Source organism: Pelodiscus sinensis, chromosome 2 (genome assembly GCF_049634645.1).
Source record: "Pelodiscus sinensis isolate JC-2024 chromosome 2, ASM4963464v1, whole genome shotgun sequence".
NCBI lineage: Eukaryota > Metazoa > Chordata > Testudines > Trionychidae > Pelodiscus > Pelodiscus sinensis.
In genome coordinates this window covers 57,706,712-57,729,563 of record NC_134712.1, presented here as the reverse complement: position 1 = coordinate 57,729,563, position 22,852 = coordinate 57,706,712, and the positions used below count along the sequence as shown (strand labels likewise).

At 41.6% G+C, this 22,852-nt stretch overlaps 1 protein-coding gene across 6 annotated transcripts in view; it reads left to right on the top strand.

Annotated features, from left to right (window-relative positions):
* CSPP1 (centrosome and spindle pole associated protein 1) overlaps positions 1-22,852 on the top strand; it is a 174,670-nt gene that overhangs the window by 125,890 nt on the left and 25,928 nt on the right. For 4 of the 6 annotated variants that reach the window (XM_075920580.1, XM_075920579.1, XM_075920578.1 and 1 more), the window contains 5 exons: positions 998-1,118; positions 3,427-3,572; positions 4,897-5,037; positions 18,420-18,445; positions 21,858-21,921. In XM_075920580.1, coding sequence (XP_075776695.1) covers positions 998-1,118; positions 3,427-3,572; positions 4,897-5,037; positions 18,420-18,445; positions 21,858-21,921 — 498 coding nt within the window. The remainder of the gene's footprint in view (positions 1-997; positions 1,119-3,426; positions 3,573-4,896; positions 5,038-18,419; positions 18,446-21,857; positions 21,922-22,852) is intronic. The other 2 variants (XM_075920582.1, XM_075920581.1) reach the window with 1 other exon arrangement.

Here is a 22,852-nt window from a genome sequence, read left to right as displayed (position 1 = left end):
ATATTAAGAGCACAGGGCCCCATTTTATCTAGATACATAGGTGCCTAGAGATGCAGGTAGGTGCTTAGTGTGATTTTCAAACACATGCTGTATGGAGATGAGATGTGTCTCTATCTCTAGGTGCCTGAATGCCTTTAAAAATCTGGTCAATAGTCTTTTACTTTCTGCTGAAACTTATTTTAATCAGGTCAGATCTGGTAGGCACATAAGACATAACATAGAGAGGAAGGGTTTAAGTACTGGTCTGCAACTTTTAGTAGCTAACTGTAGTAACAGGGGTTTGACTGTGTCCAGCATAGAGGAACACCAGGGCTACGTCTAGACAGCAGGGCTATTTCGGGATATCTGATTCAAATATATTTTGAAATAATGGGCACACTATTCTGGCATCCCTGTAACCCTAATTCTATGAGGGTTAGGGGATTTGTCAGAATAGTGCTTTATTTTGATATTTGGTGCTCTTATTGAGTGTGTTGGTTGTGGTGCCGTGTCAGCGGTTTGAAGAACTGTGGTAATTGGACCAGGCAATCCACCATACCATCATAAAACCAATCAAATTGTTGCATGCAAATCAGCTGTAGAGCACGAGCGTTTGGTTGGATTACTTCAGTGTCATGATGTCTAGGACTCCTGGCATAGCACAGATTCATGCCTTGCTGTGTCATGTGTGTAATTTGTAGAGTCAGAATGACAGGTTACTTAAAAATTGGACAATAACAGACTTCAGAACCCAGTAATGATTGAATCTGGCAGTATTCTGAATAAGAATGGCTCTTGATTATGCTTTTAGCTATTTCCATAGCTTTGCACCGATTCTACAGACATTTTAATCTTCATAGTGAGACACAAAGTGACATTCCTGCATTTTTGTCATGTGTATTACCTTAGTTGTAGCAGCAACCATTATATTTTTTGCACTTGATATTTCTGAAGTGGCCAAACCAAAGTGTTCCTTTAACATGTTTGTTTTTTAAAAATTATTGATGTTAAATTCCAGAGGAAAGAAAGAATGTGATAAATGAGTTGTCAGAGATGAGGAAACAGCTCCGAAGTGAAGAGCGACGACTTCAGGAACAATTGCTCAATGTTGCCAGTGATGATGACATAGCCACTACTAGGTGAGAGTTTTTTAAATGTATACTTCTAAAGCCAGTTCTCACACTATGCCTAAAGCTGTATTAGCCTGCCAGAATATACTTGAACAAAAGAAAAAATATGCAAACACTTATGGGATTAGGATTACATACAAAATGTTCCAGCTGTTTCATAGTACAGTAATATGTTGTTAGTTATTTAGCACCATAGATGAGCATGGCATGCTGCAAAATGAATAATTTAGGCAGTTCTGTAGCCATGCTTACAAGATGGGGAACACTATTTAAAAAGCTCCCAGTGTGGTGGTGTGGCCAAAAGGGATTAATGCACTAATCGCTAGTGAATGGGCCGCATTAGTGGCCCTCCTTCATTTTACTGTGCTGCAAGATTGTTGTAACAAGGATGGCATGCTAGGGTATAGTAGTTTTGCTAACTGTGCTTGTGTGCCTAGAATTGATTAGATGTAGAGGCATCACTCTCCTAGTCAGTTTGTGTGCATTCAGCATGCACTTCACTTTATGTGCCCTTGCTTCATGTGTTCTCACTTCAGCCATACTGGAAGGGGGAAAAAAACCTAGGTGAATGGAAACCACCAGAAAGTGGCAACCCTGTGTATGGGGCATGGTAAACAAAATGTCTCACAGGCCACACATATGCCTGCAGGACACCCACCACCAGCTTCATGCAATTGTTGGATGTATAAATGGCAATATCTGGTAGGATAATGGAGGTTCTCTTACCCCTGTATTTAGCACTGGTGTGACCACAGGTGGAGTACAGTGTGTAGTTCTGATGTCCAAAATTGAAGAAAAATGTTGTAAATTTCAGAAGGTTCAGAGAAGTGCTATAGGGAAAGAGAATAGGGTTGGAGAATGTGCTATAGGGAAAGATTCAAAGAGCTTAATCAGTTGAGCTTGTCAAACAGAAGGTTAAGAGCAATATGATATGTGGAAAAAGAAACTTGATAATATAGGGCTTTTAAGTCTAACAAGCAAAGGTATAACAAGATCTCACGTCTGGAAGGTGAAGCAACACAAATTCAGATTAGAAAAAGGAGCAAATTTTTAACAGTTAGGTAATTAGCCATTGGAACAGTTCACCTAAGGTTGTTGTAGATTCTTCATCACTGGAAATGTTCAAATCTTACATATTTTCTAAAAGATAAATGCTCTATTATAAACATGGATTAATTCAGGGAAGGCCATTCTTCTACTATATATTTGAGAGAATTTGTCTTTCTGTTGGTTTATTCAAGAACTCCTCCTAAATGGTAAGATTTAGGATCACTAAATTTGGTATGCAGCTTCCTCTTATCATAACTTAAAGCAGGGCACAGTTTAGTTGTGCCAGGACAATGGGATGTGCCTGGAATGCAACTGTTTCTCATAAAACAGAAAGAGAGTAATTTGCTATATGCAAGGACCTGAGCAATGCAACGTAAATCTTCTCGTGATCTCTGTTATTCAGGAGATCAGAGTAGATGATCGGTGGTTCCTTTTGGCCTTGTAATCTATAAATTATATTAATATATTTTTGTTCAAAGAAATTATCTGATTGGTTATTATCTATATCCATTGCTTTCTTAACCTAATATTTTAAGAGAAAAATATAAATCTCTGGTGCCAGCAGGTCTCCCATTTGCATTGATTGCAGTAAAGTATGTATTTGCACCCAGAAAATACATCCTTCTTATATCTCCTATTGAGTACATTGCTGATGCTAGTTATCATTTTATCTAAATTTAAATTGAACTAATAGAGTTCTCCTTTTGTATGTCATAAATATAAGAAATAGATGACCTAACAAATAGCTGCTATTTTCTGGTTTATTGTGTGCTTGCATTTCTTCAAGCATACATTAGAATCTTACCATTTCAAATTGCACAATAATAGCCTAATGCTGTAGAGAGGTATCATGCCAAAAATACTTCATTACTTTTGCAAAAATATACCAAGAACAGTTACCAGTGTACTATATATCTTTACAAAAAAATGATTTGAACTGCACTGGTTAAGTAAATGAATTTTGCATTTTCCTCCTTTAAATTGTTTTATTTGCAGCTGTCATCACTTAGCAGTCATAGAAATATCCAGCTCATCTCCATGTTATTATTATGAACTTAACCGGATTTACATACCACATTGCCTCCATTTGTAACACACAGAGAAATATAATTATTTTCAAAACTGTGGTAGTTTTATTCTTTGAGTGGCAGGATACAATATACAAGCAATAGTCTTCACCTAGAGTAATACCAAGTGACATGTTAAAAAAAGTTACGATTGAGGAACTGTTAGTCATATTGAATGTTTGATTTACAAACTTTTCAAGCAGGAAAAGAGAAAAAAATGTAATGGATGTATTTGAGATGGCCAGGCTTCGGATGCAAGCTCCAGTCAGGCGACCTTCATCAAAGGGTACAGCTGACCCTGTCAATGTTCAGAATATCTGGGACTTCAATGAACTTAAATATAGAGGCAAGTGGATTTTCTCCTTGCTAATTGAGTGTTTCTTTTCATTTCCAAATCATTTCTCAGCATTTAAAAGAAAATTCAATAATCTTTTCACAGTTGCTCTTAACACAAACAGTAAGGACAAGGACTGGTTCTTGCTATATATTCTTTTTTACTGGCATTCTGATTTACCTAGCGAACTGAGGATTCCCTTGCTTCCTACACTTTGGCATAGGGATTAAGGCCAGGGAGCAGCCCTTATATGCATCTGGTTGCTAATTGCTAAAACAACCTCTTGGATTTTTTTAATGGCATTGTGCAACACATTCTGTGTTGTTTTTTGTGGTACATGTGTATCAATTTGCAGTGCGGAATATTTTGGTTCCCCAAACGATGATATACTTCCATTAAATAAGAAAATATAAGAATGTTTCAGCAGCATTTTAATGCACTTGTGCATGCAAAGATCCATTCACATAAAGGTGCTGAGGGGCATTTTCAAAAACACCTAAATGGCATTGGAGCAAAAGTCCCAGTGAAAGTTTACAGGATTTGTGCTCTAAAACAATTTAGGCATTTTTAAAATCCCTGAGTTTGTAAGAGCAGTTTAGACTTGACCTATCTGTGCTTTCTTATTAACCATAATCAACATTCACTGTGTCAACCTTTAATTTAGTTGTCATCATTACAATAGATTAGTCAAAACTCCTAATCCAACCACTTCTAACAATCCCAGGCATTTATATATACATTGCCACTATCTTTGAGGTGACTTGTTTTCTGGCAAATTGAAATTGCTTATAATTACTTTCTTCATTTGATACTTTACTTCCCTTGTGAAGTGGTATTTTAACATACATTATTACAAGCTACAGTAGACTTCTGATAATCCGGAACCTATGGGACCTAGGTAGTGCCGGATTATCAGATATGCCGGACTATCAGGAGGTACTATAAAATGGTTATATATATATATATATACTGTATACATTATATACTGTATATAAAGTGTTCTTAACCCTTTTTATTGTACATACTGTATACGGCATACTATAATATTTTAGTTTTTTTAAGCCTTTTTTACCCTTTTTGCTCAGTTCAGCTGCTGCCGCTGTTACCTTGTGACTCATTTTTTGCTGAAGCTCACTCACTAGGCTCTTGCCATTTTGATGCCGGACTATCAGGAGTGCCGGACTATTGTAGTTTTACTGTATCTACTGTTTGCCATTATTATTATTATTTTGATAGTCCTACATGCTTTTAAATCCATGTAGATCATATTTTTAAAGTAAATGTTTCTGAACTAGTATTATGCAATGAAATTTAAAATTCACAATTTGTGCAACAGATTCAGAAACACGAACAGATGTGAAATATATGTATCCTGACCCTCCAAAAGATGACCAAACCTTAGATATTCAACAGCAGGCATTGCTAAGAGAGCAGCAGAAGCAACTTAACAGAATGAAAATGAGGAGAGCTGCAGAAGGTAAGAAAAAAGTGACTCGAGAATGTGATGTGTTTTTATTATCTTTGTTTTTGCTATAACTGTAATAATCCTCAGTTATAATTTAAAATTTCCTTTAACTTATTGGCTTCCTCTGAAAAAATGTATGCAAGCTCATAGTAGATTTTTGGAAAACAGAAAGACGAAGCTACTGTCGAAGTTCTATATGTTTTAGTACTACATAATAAAGAAAAAGCCAACGTATCTTTCAGCACTTTCATTCTTAAATGGATGCTTCATCTTGGTTCTTTGGGAGTAATATGGGAGAAGTTTATGTCAGTTTCTGTTTCTTAAAGAAAATCTAAGGAATCATAAATAATTTCCCATTGTGGAAGAGGAGCTTGATGGAAGCGATTAAAAACCGCTTTCAATCATTAGCAGAGCAGTTCTGCAAGACAACTGTACTTCCACACCCATCACAGGTAGTTTGGAAACCAAGAATTATTTACACTGAAGTTAGTCTAGCTACTAACAAGTCCCCTATTTTTGAAAAAGTATGCTGATAAGCAGGGCTCGACAAATTATAGAAAACGCTACTTGCCAGACAAAAAAGGGACTTGCCACTCTCCCTCCCCCCCCCCCAAAAGCGTTTTTTTAATGGCATAAATTCCTAATAAGAATAAGAACAGTAATTACTATCACCCAAGTTATTAATAAATATCTTATAAATGTCTACCTTTTCCCTCTGTTGCCATGTTTCCTCCCATTGCTCCATCAGCTCCCCTGGTGCCTGCTGCCCCCCAAGCCCTCACTCTCCTCTGCTGTCCTGACTCCTGCCCTTCTCACTGCCCTCAGCCCTCCTGAGACCTGCCCCCCTCAGTCAGCCCTTCTCTCCTCCCTGTGCCCACTCCTCCAGTAGCCCCACTCTGATCATGTGAGCTACCCCTCTTCATCCCCTCTCCTAACACCTCCCTCTACACCTGCTCTGCCTTTCTCCTCTGGTGCTGGTTCATCTCCTGCAGGTGCCTGCCCTTCTGCTTCACCCCCAGAATCTCCTGGCACCTGTATCCTCCTGATGCCTCCCCCTTCCCTCATTGCCCCTGCTCCATTTGCCCTCTTTTTCCCTGATACCCACCCCCTCAGCACCCTCTGCCCCCATTCCCCTCATGACCCTGTGCCCTCACACATGCATTGCTCCATCTCCACCTTCCTCATGCCCACCCCTTCTTTCAAGCCTTCTCCCAGCACCTTCTCCTCCCCCCTCTAGCACCAGTGCCCTTGTCCTCTCCTCTCCCAGCATCACCCTGTTCTCCCCTCCCACTGACACCTCCCCTCCTGCCCTTTTCCTCATTGTCTCCACTTGGCCCGCTGGTATTTGTCTCTCCTGCACCCCTGTCCCTTGGTGCTTTCCCCTTTCTTCTTCTTCTTCTCCTGACCTCCTCCCCTCAGCACAAGACCCTTCCCCATATTTTTCCCCTCCCCTCTTCTCCCCACAGCCCAGCCCAGCCCAGCCCCTTCCCCTCCCCCAGAGACAGCTCTAGGTTTTTTGCTGCCCCAAGTAAAACATTTCCCCCCTCCTTTTGTTTTCTTTTACACGTTTGCATTTTGCAATGTTTTTTTTTTGTTTGTGTTCATTTTTGTCCCAGCATTTTATCCCTATAAATAGCAAATAGCATTTTCATTCATTTTTTTCCATAAAGGCAAAGGCGCTTCAAGTGAACTCCCACTTTCACTCGCTGCTGGGTCACAGCAGCCTTTTCCCTGGCCTGTCCAGCCCCACCTAATGGACAAGCACCCCTCACTCCTGACCCACAGGGGAAACAGGGTGCAGGGACAGCACAGAGCCAGAGGGGTGCAGGGAACAGTGGGGGGAGAGAGGGGTCAGAGATGGCATGGGGAATGGGAGGCACAGGCCAGAGGGACGCAGGGATCGGGGTGGGGGGGAGCAGTGTGCGGGGTGCGGTGGAGGCACGGGGAATGGGACTCGGGGAACGGGAGGGGCAGAGGGATCGGGGTCTGGGGCACTGCAGGGAGCGGGCAGCACAGAGCTGGGGGGAGCAGGGTTCGGGGTGCAAGGGCGGCACAGAGCCAGAGGGAGAGCAGGGGATACAGGGTGGAGGGGCGGCGTGGGGAATGGGCGGCGGGAGCCAGATGGGGCATGGGGCGGGCGCATCGAGCCGGGCGGTCGGCCAGGAGTGGTCTCTCGCCGGCGAGGGGGCTGGGGCCATGGCAGGACTGGAGCCGGCGGGGTGGGGCCTGGCTGCGCCGCAGCCAGCTGCTGGGGACATGCAGCCAGAGCTGAGCTGCCGCAGCCCTTTAAAATCGCCTGCCGGCATCCCGCCTCCTTGCGCCACAGCTATACGTGGCAGCCTGGCACTGAGAACCGCCTCAGTTCCCCCTCCCTGACAAGGCTCTGCTCCTCCGCTGGCCAGCGGATCGGATGGGGCCGCGCCGCCCGTAGTCATCAGGCTTCAATCATCCTGTTACAACGGCCCACCGGGCCAGTCTGCCCCTGCATTCGCCGTCTGGCAAAATCTACTCGCCATAGGCGAGCAGGCAAGTGTATTTGTTGAGCCCTGCTGATAAGTATGCTGAGAAAGTTCTGTTATTTTCAATCTCAAAACTAGCCATTGCCATAGAAGCCCTGTGTCAGAATTAGCAATTGATATAGCTTTACACTGCAGGTCCCCTTTTGGAGTGCTGAAAACTGTGGGGCAGACCCTCAGCTGGTGTAAATTGTCATAACCCTATTGAAAATCAATGGAGGATTTGTCTGTTTCTTGTTTGGTAAATAAACCTTTCAACCTTCATTTTCTAAGTGCAAACATACAAAACATCTTTGAACCAGCCCTCTATTATTTCAATATCTTGGTTCTTGCGTTCAAAGCCATCAGTGGGTTAGGATGCAGTTTCATAATGTTCACTTCTGCATTCCATAATGCTCTAAAACTGCTCATCTCATCTTTTTTGCAACAGTGCAATTGACAAAGCACATGAGAACTGAAGTCAGAATGTACTGTGAGAGATTTTAGCTATGGAATTCAGGGTCTGGCCACTTTCAGGCAGTGTTGCAAAATCCTCCTCCTTCTGCTGGAAAAGCTGTCTCAAACTTGGTTAATTGGGAAGAAGAAAGAATGAGATCTAGACAAAAACAAAATAGATCCTGATCAGACCTTCTTCTAACAGGGAAAGGAGAAGAGCAAAAGACTTAAGTCCATGAGAAGCTTCAATATACAGATTGAATAGACTTGGGAAGAACCTAAATACTACACTAGTGGGCACTATAGAATGCCCTAAGATAGATAGATACATAAAGCTGGAAAGATTGATTTAGTATAGGCTTTATTTCCTGCATGGTGGTAGTTTTGCAGCTATAGCCTTTGTGAAATGGTAAAGACAACCTTACCTGGAAAGCAAGTTGTATTCTCTCAAATTCCGCATCTATACCAAATCTGCATTCACTTGAAATGCCAAAATGGATGCTGCTTACAGTAGATTAGATGGAGGTCATCCTAATATAATCACTGTCAAATTCTTTGACAGCTAAATGTTGTTTCTCTTTGTTGTATATTTTAATTGGTTAATATTATTTAAATTCATTTCTCTCCGTATAGCCACAATTTTAGTCAAGGGTATTTTTAGTAAAAGTCCTGGATTAGTCATGGGCATTAAACAAAAAATCATGACCTATGACCTGTCCATGACTTGTACTATATATCCCCGACTAAATCTTGGGCACTCTGGGTCAGAGGATGGCCCAGAGGTGCTTGGGGTTCTCTGCGGTCATGGGCAGGTCAGAGACCCTGCAGATCCTCTGGGGTATAGGGCTCTGTACCTGGTTCTGCAGCACAGGGTGGCAGCAGCCCCTATCTGTGGGGGGGGGGGGGCAAGCTCCTTGTGGACAGAGTCTGTGCCGGCATCCCACAGAGTGGCCTTCCCTGCCCTCCCCTAGTGCTGTTTCCTCTGTGTAGAGGCAGCGGCGGGGGAGGAGGCAGGCGGCTCAGTGGACCCGGCATGCGTGGAAAGCCGGCTTCCCACATGTGCCAACTCCCACCTGCCCCCCTCACCTTCCATGCTGCTGTCTCTTTATCAGAGGCTGCAGCATGGAGGAAGGGCAGATGGTTCCACGGGATCTGGAGCACATGGGGAGCTGGCTTAAAACCTCCTGCCTTCCCCTCTCGCACTGCCTCTGATACATGACTACATGTTGACATCCCTAATGAAAACCAATCTCATCAAATGAGGAAAACGATAAATATTTCTTGGGTTTTTTGTTTGTGTCACAGGCTTTTCTGGTATTTATGTATACGATAACGTTTATATATAATATATAAAATGCACATAAAACTTACTACCTTGAATTGGGGGCAGGAACCTTCTAAACTGTAAAGTTTTCCCAATCAGATTGTTTCTGATTGACCGGCCACATTGCCTTTGAGAAGGCTTTGATTTATTTAGAGGAGTGTGCTTTGCCAGGTATGAAAGACCATTTTGACTCATTCCATTAATCTCAGTACAGATTGCCGATTTCATCTCTTGTCAATTCTGAATGAAAAATTAACATTAATCTAAACAAAGCCAGATGTTTCCATTTCCAAGTCAGTTTAGATTGTGAAATCTCTTCATTGTTAAACTGTGTCATAGTCCTTGTAAGGTCACTTCTCCAGCCCATCAATTCGTTACCCTCCTTTGTCTTGTGACTTTCATTTTCCAGCTTTTATTTTACACTTACTTATAGTCTTTTATGTCACTTCATACTCTAGTATTGGGCAAGGGAAATGTGTTCTTTACCTTTTCTTTTTTATTTTTCCAATTAACCTTCCTTGGAATTTAATTTAATTTCTTTTTCTCTAGTGAAAATGGAGCAGACACTTTTCTTATTGTCTCATTCACAAGAAAAACAATGACTTTTTTTTTTAATAGTATGAAAATTATACTGCTATTGGCTCTACAGGCAAAGACCAGCCTATTTTTACTTTAATGCTAGACATTCTACTAATGTTACTGTAGGAACAACAGATAAAAAATATTATGTGGACTATGATGCAACTCTTCTTAACATATACATTTATTACTGTAGTTTCCTAGTTTTTTTATGCGAGAGAAACATTTTAAATGTTAGTGGCATCCTAAATTTAGAAACTAACAAGACAAAAATAGTTTCAAATACTATTTGCCCATAACTGATGCAATCTTTTCCCTGTTTTTAATTGTTTTCCTTTCTCTTGTTGCTGTGTGAAAGTGGTCATACAAACAATAGAGCTGAGTTAATAATGGATTTTCAATTCATGGCACAAACTGAAGAATCACCCATACCCAAATTAACCTCTCTCCCCACCTAACCATTCCCCACCCCCTTTGATTTGAACCAAAACTGAAAAAAATAACAGTAAGCATTTTGGTGAATTTGAAAAAAAAGTTGTTTCAGATTCAGTTGTGCTTTTCTGGATGCTCAGATTGATCAGAAACAATGTTTTGCTTTCAAATTTGGGAAGCCCAATCCACACAATGTTTCCATTCTTTTTTGAGTGTTTTTTAACTTGAAACTAAATTGTCAAATTTAGCCTGAATTGGCTAACAGTTTTGGGCCCTAAAAAGTGCATTTTTTTAGGAAAACAATTTGTTGAAAAATTTTGGATCGCTCTAGGGGGAGAGAGAGACTCTCCAGAACAACAGTGAAACTGAGTAGTCCCATGGTGTTTGGAAGTAAGAATTAAATATGTTGAAAAATAGAGAAATATTTTCTCTAAGCTTTTGCAGTTATAGGCTTTGTCTGTACAATAATTTAACCATGGGAAGAATGTATTCAGAGAGAAGATTTTTTAAAAAAGGATGTCAAAGTATGTGTCCATAAAGAGACATTTTCCCTCTTCTGTTGATACATACAGAAGGAAGGCAGTATTGTCTAATGATTAGAACATGGGACTGAGACTTCTTCCAGCTCTGTCAGATGTAGAGCATTTTACAAGTGTGTATTTAAGGAAGCAAAGTGGCTTACTGGGAGGAGAAGGCTCTGTTATATAGTTTTCAAAAGCACAAACTGTGCAAAAAGACAAAATTTCTTAAAGAAAAGTATATGGGGACTAAGTCTTGGGATTTGAATAACAGAATACAGGCAGTCCCCGCGTTACATACAAGATAGGGACCGTAGGTTTGTTATTAAGTTGAATTTGTATGTAAGTCGGAACTGGCATCCAGATTCAGCCGCTGTTGAAACTGACCAGCAGCGGCTGAATCGGACACGCCTGGGGCAGAGTAGCTGGGGTGCTGCTGGGTTGGTCCCGCAGCGCCGCTCCTCGGCGCTACTGGACCAACCTGGCAGCACCCCAGCTGCTCTGCCCCAGGTGTTCCCAAGTCAGCCGCTGCTGAAACTGACCAGCGGCTGACTACAGGAAGCCCGAGGCAGAGCTGCTCTGCCCGGGCTTCCTGGAAGCAGCTGCTGATCAAGTTTCAACAGCGGCTGAATCTGGACGCCTGGGACACAGCAGCTGGGGTGCTGCTGCGTTGGTCCAGTAGCGCCGCACCTCGGAGCTGTGGGACCAACCCAGCAGCCCCCCAGCTGCTCTACCCCAGGCGTCAGTGAGAAAAGCCTGGTCTGCTGGGGGGGGGGGGGGGGACACACTAGCTGCGCCCTCCCCCCCCAGCAGACCAGGGAAACGCGGAGCGGCTTTTCTCGCCGTGGAGGACGCGGGCGGTGGGATCGCAGTGCGTCTCGGCGGTCCCACCGCCCGCATCCTCTGCGGTGAGAAAAGCCGCTCCGCGTCTCCCTGGTCTGCTGGGGTGGGGCGCTAGCTCCGTGTCTCCCTGGTCTGCTGGGGGGAAGCGCCCCCCGCGCCGCTGGAGGTGGTGATAGTGGGGGAGGCACCCCAAACTAGCGGGCCTCCCTCCCCAGTTCATAACTAGGGGTCTGACTTAAGTTGGACTGACGTAACCTGGGGACTGCCTGTACAGAACTTTTCATGTCACACCATACTGGACTAGCTTAGTAGTGTTATTCACTGGCTTGTGTGAAATGAGTTGGTGGTCTTCATCCAGTTTAAAATGGCCATGTCTCTAAATCAAAATTAGGATTAGGCATCATATTCAGTGGAAGTCCAGGTTGAAACATTAGGAATGTAGTATGGGAAAGTTAGTATTGTCACATGATGTATTATTTTGTTATGTGACTGCATAGAGGACTTTACCTTTCAGTGCTGTCAATCTTGTTCCTTTCAAGGGTATTATTCATTTGATAAAAATACATAAAACTATGTCTTTTATCATAGAATCATAGAATAGTAGAACTGGAAGGGACCTCTAAAGGTCATCACACCCAGTTGCTTGCACTCATGGCAGGACCAAGCACCATCTAGATCAGGGCTACTCAACTTTGGAAGACCCAGGGGCCACAATGATAGTCACAGCACATGCTGAGGGTTGCAACTTAAGTGTGATTGCATATACATGCAAATATATGCAAATAGCTTCTTCCACACTGACGGGCCGCATGCTTCATGTTGAGTAACCCTGATATAGATCGTCCTTGACAGATGTTTGTCTAACCTGCTCTTACATATTTCCTATGTTGGAGATTCCATAACCTCCCTAGGCAATTTATTCCAGTGTTTATCCACCTTGACAGTTAGGAAGTTTTTTTAATGTCCTACCTAAACCTCCCTTGCTGCAATTTAAGCCCATTGCTTCATGTTTTACCAGAGATTAAGGAGAATAATTTTTCTCCCTCCTCCTTGTGATACCCTTTTAAGTACCTGAAGGCTGCTGTTGTGCCCCTCTCTCTCTTCTCTTTTCAGTACAAAACAAACCCAATACTTTCAATCTTATTTCATAGGTCATGTTTTCTAGACCTTTAATAATTTTTATTGCTCTTCTCTGAACCTTCTCCAATTTCTCCACTTGTTTTGTGGCACCCAGAATTGGGCACAGTACTCCAATGGACACGTAATTAGTAGAACGGAAGAACTACCTATTATGTCTTGCTTACAAGACTCCTGTTATTACATCCCAGAATGATGTTTGCTTTTTTTGCTGCAGTGTCACACTGTGACTCATATTTAGCTTGTGGTCCATTTTTACCCCTAGATCCCTTTCTGCCATGCTTCTTCCTAGAAAGTAATTTCCCATTTTGTATGTGTGAAACTGTTCGTTTCTTCCTAAGTGGAGTCGTTGACATTTGTCCTCATTGAATTTCATCCAATTTACCTCAGACCATTTCTCCAGATAAACTGTCTTGTCTTAATTAACGGATAGGTTTATACAAGGATTCTCATGGCTTTAATTTGATTTTTGTGGCCTGTTTCAAATTTCCCATATATGGTTGGACCTCCAAAGTACTTGCTTTTATAAATAATGAACCAGATGTGATATAGTAAATACATTTTATTAGAAGATGCTCCTGTGGGGGAGATATGGAAGTGATGGACAAGTTTCATTCTTTTTTAAATTTAACATTAAATTACTGTTTTCTGGCTTTCTGATATTTGAGAAGTTGATAGTACAACATATATTTTATGTTTCTTTCATTCACTTAACCAGGCTTTATGAACATTAATTCCAAGTTGCCCAATTACTTGCATGTTCCATTTGGTTCTTTTATATAGACACTGTTCACTTTAGATAGATAGATTTTAAAGCCTTGAAGCTTGTTTAATCCTAATGATTAATAAAATATTGAGAGTGGCTAGCTCACATCTTTTTTTTTAATTCACCAATTAATTTAAGGTAAGTAAAACACATTTATTTAATTCATGAAGAGAGGGAAAGGAAAACAAAAATTGTAATATTATAGAAGTGGAAGTCATCTTCATTACAATACATATATTAATCCGAGTCCTCTGCCACGTCTTGGCAGGTTAACTTTCCATATGAATGCTAATTCAAGGTTCTGAATTAACTTGGACATGGACTTTTTTGTTTGAGCTATATGATTAGCATATTTTAATTTAATGTTTATATTTTATTTGCACTTGTTAATGGAAACTGTAGGCACTGATTTTAATGAAAAGATTGGTGTAAGAGGTAGGTTTAAGGCTGTAAACATAATCCTTATTATGTATATTATGTTAGTGCCCAGAGGAGAATGGATCAAGATCAGAGCCTTGTTGTGCTAGGTGGTGTACAGATTCATAGATAGACCGGATTCCTGTCTCAGGAACTTGTCTGTCTGTGACAATTTAAACAATAACAGGATAGAGGAAGAATACTAAGTATTTACAATTTTTGTATAACTAAACATATTGATTTTCCTTGAGTGGCCATTTCCTATATGTATGGTGCACATGAATCTGAAAATTATTCAAAGCAATGTCTGTGGTTGACACGTGCTGCTGCTCTCTTTGTGTTCCCAAGTGAGAGTGTAAGAGGCAGTGTGGTCAATGCCAAGCGAGAGTGTAAGTGTGGTCTCTTCGCCACATGGTTTTGGTTGGAATTGTGTCTTTGTTCATGCTGTTGTATAACTTGCAAGCAGGGGTGAAAGCACATGTCGGGATTTACCAGGGTGCTGCTCTGTACTGGGCCTGGCGTTCTGAGTGGGAGGGTGGTGGCTCTGGGCTCTGGAAGGGGTGAGGCCTCAGGTGGAAGGGCACAGGCTTCAAGGTAGACTCCCACACCAACCAGTCCTTCATGGCTGGCAGTTGGAAGCCCTAGGGCTGCAGTGGTAGAAGCCAGGGTCCCCAGTGCTCTGGCAGAGATTTGAAAGACCCCTGCTCCTGGTTGCTGCTGGGAGCCCCAGGCCCTTTGAAATTGCTGGACCTGTGGGAAGCTACCCCTTTTGCTTCCCTCTGTTGGCAGCCCTGCCAGTAGGGTTTGGCTTTAATATTGATGCGCCTTTTGCTCAAAGGGGGCAATGAATCATTGCCACAGCAGGGCCACTGGCAGGGGGACTAAAAAGTTAGCTGTGTGTAGATCAACACCAGTGACCAGTTCTTACAGGTGTGCTGCACTGGCCCTCACCGACCAACTCTCACCTCTGTATGCAAGGAAAGAATATATTTATAAATTGTACTATATTTTTAGCTTAGTCATTAGTAGCTAAAGTTTATATTTGGCAGAGTATTTCTTTTCCTCTGGTTAGTGACGCTATCCTCAGTGCCCGAACTATGTCTAGAATTCCAGAATTGTGTCTCCTGTTTTTGCTTTTTCCCATCGGTGATGAACATCATCAGTGCCTGTACGGGTCTGGGTGAAGTGAACATCTCTGTAGAGTGCAGTATGTGTTGCTCCTTCTCACTCAGAACTCGGACACCTGGGAGCTTTGTCTATAATGAGGAGAAGGCTATGAAGCCCCTCTCTGATCTGGGCCTGGGAGACACCCCATCATTGGCGTCAAATGATCAGCCGTGTCCCTCCAGATATGAGCATTGGTGTGTGGTGCCTTAAACATTTAAGCCCAATGATTCTTCTTTTAGGGCTCTCCATGGGAATAGAGGGCCTTCTCACTGGCACAAGGAAACTGCCCATGAAAATGTATTTCCTCCCCAAATCTGTCCAAATTGGATGAGAGATTGCAAATGGAACCTAAGGAACTGGCTTCACCAAAGATCCCCAAATTGGAGAGCAACATACAAAAAAAATCCACTGGTTCCGTTAGTCATTTTGGTACTCAAATGTAAAGAGAGACAGTAACTGTTCTATGAGTGCTGCTCTAGACTCTTCATCAGTATCACCTCATTTGTCTAAAAACTAGCTACTGCAGATGCACTAGATCCTTCAGATTTGACTGCTGGAACCCCTCAGAAACCAGCATATACAGACATGTTCAGAACACCTTTATCCACAGTCTCCACTTTTTTCCAATCTTGCCCTGCTGAGGAATTACCTTGTTCCAGAGCAGAAATCTGTATCAGTGTCCAAGTAGCAATTCCATCTCCAGCCATCTTGCAGGAGTGCCCTGGTACCAATGGAGCACTGCTGCTACCAATGAAACAGTTCTCTGACTCAGATGAGTCAGAGAAGATAGCTGCACCAGTATCTCCCAACAGACAGCTGAGGGGTTACACTTGCCATTTCTCCAGGTATGATCCCCTCAGTTTCCTAGCTGGTTCCCTTGGGGTCCTCCACAACCAATCAAGCTTTCTTTCTGGGCTTATTGGGAACTATGGGATGCTTATAGTATGTGTTTCAGCCCTTTTCAGGAGTTATACCACTCCTCTTCCTGTTGTCAAAGAGTTTCATCAGTTTACAAGGAGCAGGAGCCAGAACCACTCACTCATGTTTCTGATGGTTGCCTTTTCCTCATCCTCAAATGATGAGGTAATTTCTTCTTGGCTTTCTTTGCCAGATGAGCACCAGCAGCACCAGAAACTGTTAGAGTTGCCAGTGGCCTACAGATCCCATTAGTTGTGATCGGAACCATCAGCACTGGCTCCTGACATCTTGCAACCACACAAGCCAAATTAAGTAGCCCTTCTTATAAATAAGGCCATACAAGAAGTACCCAGAGTGGTATGGCACATTCTAGCATCCTGTTCTCTGACACCAAAAAGAACTGAGAAGCAGTATTTTGTTTTTGCCAAACAAGCTGAATTTTTAATTTTCACATCTTGCCTCCAACTCACTGGTGGTACAGGTGGGCACAGAAAAAGCTTGGTTGTATTATGAAAGGGTCATTAATACAGATAAAGGCTCTAAGAAATAGACCACCTGTGGCCTGCAGTTTTGTGTAACTATTAAGCTTTGTTAATGAAATACAACTTAAATAACTATTCCAGGCTTGTGGACTTCAGATATAAGCTTCCCACGGAGGACAGAGCCAATTTTCCATGGGGAACAGGGTCTCTTACGTAAGGGGAGGCTAGTGACAAAAGCTGCACTACAGACTGCAGCGGACACTACTGTTTACTGTCCCTGGGCTCCTTCCTTCTCCCCCTCAACATGTACCTTACTCCAGTGCAAGCCCTCTGGTCTGGGCAGTGCTAGAACCTCTGGCAAGGTGAACAGTCCCTCTAGGCCATAGTCCAACTGTGGGCCCTGTAATCCAGGCCAGTCCTCCGTTTCCTTAAAGTCCAACTCACAGCTTGAGAGCGCAGAGGGGGGCTTCTGGGTCCTCTGGCAGCTAGAGCCTGACTGGCCTTTTAGGCTGGCCTTATATAGTTCTGGCCACACCTCCTGACTTCCAGTCAGGTGATGTACTGGGGTCAGGCGCTGCAGTCTTTCAGTCTTCCCTCATAGGTCATGTTTTGTAGATCTTTAATAATTTTTATTGCTCTTCTCTGGACCTTCTCCAGTTTCTCCACATCTTTTTTGAAATGTGGTGCCCAGAACTGGATACAGTACTCCAACTGAGGCCTAATCAGTGTAGAGTAAAGCAGGGAATGGCTTCTGCTCCTGGCCTGCCATGCATGGGGTGGCTGGCAGCAAGAGCTAGCAGCCCATTGCAGGGTGGGGATCCATCTCCTGCTTCTGGCCCCCCTGTGGGACTGAAGCAGCCCTTTAGTGAGCTGCAAGTGGGGAGCTGCTCCCAGATATCAGTTAACTGGTACTTGGCAAGTATCACCCAGTTAGAGTGATGCTTACCAGGTAATCCAGTTACCTGTTCACATCCCTACTTTAAATACAGCAGCCAGGCAAAAGGATGGGAGAGATTACAGACCTGTAGAGAGGTGGAGGGACTAGCCTTGGGTCAGAGAGCACATTTCTTGATCCTGGTTCAGTTGCCTTATTTTCTACGCTAAGCTGCCTCCCCAAATGTTAGTTACTTTTCATATTGTCCATTTTGATGCTCTGTAATAGGAAGGTCACATTTTTACTGCCAGGGTTGTCAGAATGTGCTCTGAGGAACCCAGTGTAAATCTGCTCTTTGGTTACCAAACAAAGAGTTCTGTGGCAGAAAGGATGTGTGCTTTCAGAAATTGATACTTTTAATACCAATATTATCAGATTAACCTTGAATATGCTTAAAGGTTTTGTTAGTAAGTACAAAAACTGGATAATCTAGATCTTCCTATAATAACCCATGTAGCGTATTTAAATTCAACAGATGTCTTGCACAAAGCTAAGGAATAATCTAGTTGGTATTAGTTATTTTTGCCACTTAGAAATGTAGTTCTGATAAGCAAATATATTACATTTTATTCTTCATTGGGTGAGACTTATGAATATGTAAGTGGGGGAATACTGAGTATTTGCAACACTACCTGATTTCAATAACAGTTTGAATTTTAGATGCAACTAGTTACACTTAAAATAATAGTAAGACAGCTTTAATAAAGTTTGCATCAAAATAGTCCCAGTTTATATATTAATATAGTGAATATGACTTTAAAGAGAATATTTTAATAAGGAGTGATTCATTGTGCTATCTATATTTATGTAACAATATTCTGCTAAAATGTTTTATATGTTCTTTTATAACCAGTATTTATGTTCATTACTTTTTTCCCCTCTTTGGGCTGGGATGGCTACTATATACCATGATGATTCTGTTCCAGACTTTAATCCATCAAACATGGGACTGGTAAGAAGAAACTGAGCTCCCCTTCCCTCTTCTCGCCAGTATGCTGTTTTCATTTGTTCATGTGTGCAGAGTATGGTGGCTTGTAAAGATGTTAATTTTGGACTGAATGTATATTAGAGTACCGGTAAAATAAAAACCCCCTACATTTAACTAAGTTTGCCATCGTTTGACTGGTAAGCTAGAGGTTCATCAGATACAATACTTTATTCAGGTCTCTTTGCTGAGGCAAGAAATAAGTTCCATTGCTGTCAATCTTGATTAATACATTTGGCTGGATTCTTCAGTGCCTTGCACCCTGTATAGTCTCATACAACTATGAAAAGTTAGGAGTAGAATGATGTACCCGGTGTGAGTTAGAGAATGCTAATTCGGAAGTACTTTACACTGATATATATTACTAAACAAGGTACAAGGCAGTAAAAAATCAGGCACCATTTTCCAATAAGATATACAGAAGCTATAAAGCTTATTCCCCAGCTCAGTGAAAAGAAATGAATCAAGTGCTAGCAAATTAAAATTCTCCACTAATTCACACTGGCCACAACAAGTAGAGTGAGGAATCAGGTGTGTAGGATTTCACTTAAATGATTACAGTACTCAGATTGTTGTACTGCCTTGTGATACATAGATAACAGGGTGGTTGTACCTTCAGCATAATGTTAGTAAACTTTGGTTATAAAAAGATACCTGAAATTCTCATTTGGAATGTTGATTTGTAGTAAATTATTAGGTTCCCATCATCTCTTTCCTCTTTGAACTCAAAATTGGTAGAAATTATAGTGAATTTCAACACAGAGAAATCCCTTTACAAAATCAATTCTGTAATAAATTGTTGCAACCATATTGTTGATTATAAGTTCAACCTTTTAAAGTCTGTTTAAAAACAAATCAACAAGCAGTCCTGTGGCACCTCAGAGACCAACAAGTATACCGTCTGAAAAGTGGGTTTTCCCCCAAAAAGCTCAGGATACTCTCTCTCTCTGAGGTGTCACAGGGCTACTTGTTGATTTGTTTTTAAAGTTACAGACTAACACTGCTAACCCTCGGAGACTTTAAATTATGTAGTAAAGTATGATAACAAATAGTAAGCTATGTTTCAGTTGCATAGGAGTACAATTTTAGAACTGTGTAATATGAAGGACTTGAAGTCATGGGATTAATAAAGGTTTTTGAATCTTTCCTGTTTAGATTGCTATTTTGAATACAGTCCAAAAGTGACAAGGTTATCCAGTATCTTATTTGAAGTAAATTGCTAGTCTGGGTTTAGTTTCTAATGGACATGGGTCCATGTTACACAAAGCATAGTCACAACTGACACCCATGTAGACAGTTTTAGTAGCAAGGATTGTTGTGGAAAATGGCCAAAGTTTGAATTGTTAGGGAAAGCATATTGCTATCTTGCATATTGCAGAGCATTGCACTGTATTATGAACACTGTAAATTGTCAGTGTTGTGCAGTGTTGTTCTAGCTGTGTCAGTCCCAGGATATTGGAGGGACAAGGAGAATGAGGTAATATCTTTTATTGGACCAACTTTTGCTGAAGAGAGAGACATGCTTTTGAGTACACAGAGCTTTTCACATCTGGGAAAGATCCTGAGAGTGTCAGAGCTGAATAGAAGATCAAACAAATAGTTTAGCGTAAGTAGTTAGCATATATTTTAAGGAACCATTCAAGGTGAAGTGGACTTTTAATCCTGTATTCACAGGACAAAAAGGGAGGCTAGTGGGGTACAAATTATTGTAATAAGACATAAATCCATGTCTTTATTAAGATCATGATTTTTAGTGTCTAACAAAGTTAAGAATTTAAGCTCCCAGGCTTATCTTTAAAAAGGGTTGTGCGGGTTTCTAGTGCAATAACTATGAGGGTGAAACCAGAAAATCACTACACTCTTGAATGAACTTACACAGAAAATGACAAAAAAAAAAATATCATCTGTAGGAGAACACTTTTAACAAAGCAATCATTTCATAGATGACTTTGACTCCATCCTCAAAAGAACCTAGACAACATTCAAAAGATGCGCTTGAGAGCTTAAATTTGCTAGATGCTACAAATTGTTTTGGGCTTATCTCAGTATAATGATCTCACTCAGGATTGTGGATTTATCACATTCCGAGTGACATAGTTATGTAGCCCTGAATCTGCCATAGACAGAGCTCCTGCTATAAACGCAGGGAGGTGCATTAAGTATGACAACAGGAGAAGTTCTTCAATGAGTGTAGGTATGTCTTCATTTAAGTGCTGTAAAGGTACAGCTGCATTGGTGCAGCTGCAACAATGCCGTATTTTATGTGAAGATCTGCCCTTAATAAAGACACTGGATTTATTGCTTACTACAAAAGCCTGTAACCCATGAATCCCTGTTTTTGTCATGTAACTACATGTGGAGGTGTCTTATAAGTGGGGACTCAGAGTGGCCACTAGCCCCATGACTCCCCCAGCCTGGAGAAAGGCCAGGACAGCCCCACTCTGCCCCAGGCTCCACATCTCCCAGCCCTTTCTCTGCCCCCACCCTGTCTTTTCCCCCAGCAGCAGGGGTCCAGTTTCCCCCACTGGCAGCAACAGGGGAAGTGAAGCAACATAGCTCCAGCCTCTTTTATTCCCTTGCTGCATTGTTCTGTTTCCTGCTGGAGAGTGCAGGGGTGGTGGGGAGAGAAGAGCAAGCTGGGGCTGCCTTGCTCTCCTTCTGCCGCTGCCGGTGAGAGCAGGGAAGCCGGACCTTTGCAACAGGTACCAGCCCCTTCTCCCCCCACACTAACCCTCCTGCTGGCTGTTGGCTGGCCCCTCCCACCTATGGTGTTTGGAGGGCTTGCAATCCCTCGTGGCCCCAATGCATCACTCTGACCACAGGGACCTTCATGGGCCACTTCACCATTAATGGCCCCTTTGTATATGGGCTAACTACTTAAGAGTTTTTAAGTTGGGACCCTTTGGGGGGGATCTCAAAGTTACATGGGGGACATGAGCTGTAAGCTGCCGCCACCCTCAAGTCCTTCTTTGCCTCCAGCATTTATAGGAGTGTTTAATATAAAAATTGAGTTTTTAATTTATAAGGGGAGGTCATACTCAAAGGCTTGCTGTGTGAAAGGGGTCACGAATACAAAAGTTTGAGAACCAAGCTGTTTGTTCAACCTCGTATTTAGCTGTGACACTCTTAGTACCTTTCCCAGACCTAAAGAAGAGCTCTGTGTAGCTCAAAAGCTTGTCCCTCCTACCAACAAAAGCTGGTCCAATAAAATACATTACCTCACCCACCTTGTTTCTCTAATTTTCAGCTTTGTCAATCTGGCACTTTTCACAACCACTTGAATACTTATAAACAAACCAGCAAGCAAAAATCCCAGAAAAAAATAATCACTCAGACACTAGTACAGCTGAACTGAGTGTCTTCTGTTTTACTTTTGTAGTTCAGAAATGAATCCAATGAATTCTTGAAAAATTCACAATTGGAATCTGACAGTGCTTTCATTGGTGAGTTTATGCCTCTGTATTTAGCAGTATTTATGTTTATGTGCAAAATTACATTTGATATGGTGGTGATGTTCTCAAAGAAAAGTGACTTATACTACTTTTTTTAAAAGGCTTAAACCAGTAGACTTTTCCAGTGGGGTTGGTATTGTCAGTTCTAATGATATGTGCTAGGTAGGTCCTTTAACTTAAAAATGGGTGTTAATCGCCTACTCCTTTTTGTCCTCCTGTTTTGCTTTTTCATCAATGCTATACTACTTAGCTCTGTTGTTACAGTATCTATTGTCAGACCTTAATGTGCCATTATATAGGTTACAATATCTCTAAAATTAAACTGTAAGAATTCTTGCTTGGCCTTAAATCAAATGTGACTTTGGCAGTCCATTCTCTGTTACATGTACTATTAAGGCAGTCAGTCTAAATTGATTCCCCTGACTGGATGTTAGCATTATCTTTTACATGAACCACATCTGTAGCCACTGAAATTCCATTAGATTGTCCCAAATTCTGCAGCATTGAGATGTCACTGAATGAGAATTCTCCATAAGTTTAATTTGCATTAAGAATCAAAGTTTTAAAATGAGTTAAATATTACAGCTTATTTTGTTATAAAATTCCATTTATTTGATACTTTCCCCATGTTAAACTTTCATTACTTGTCCCCAGATTCTGCAGCATTGTGATGTCACTGAATGAGAATTCTCCATAAGTTTAATTTGCATTAAGAATCAAAGTTTTAAAATGAGTTAAATATTACAGCTTATTTTGTTATAAAATTCCATTTATTTTATACTTTCCCCATGTTAAACTTTCATTACTTCAGGTGTTTGTATTAATTTAGTGAACCTGGATATTTTGCAAGTTGGTAATGCACAATGAGGACTTCGAAAATCTATGGAAGGCAATTTGAAATTGTGGGATAAGCACATTATCT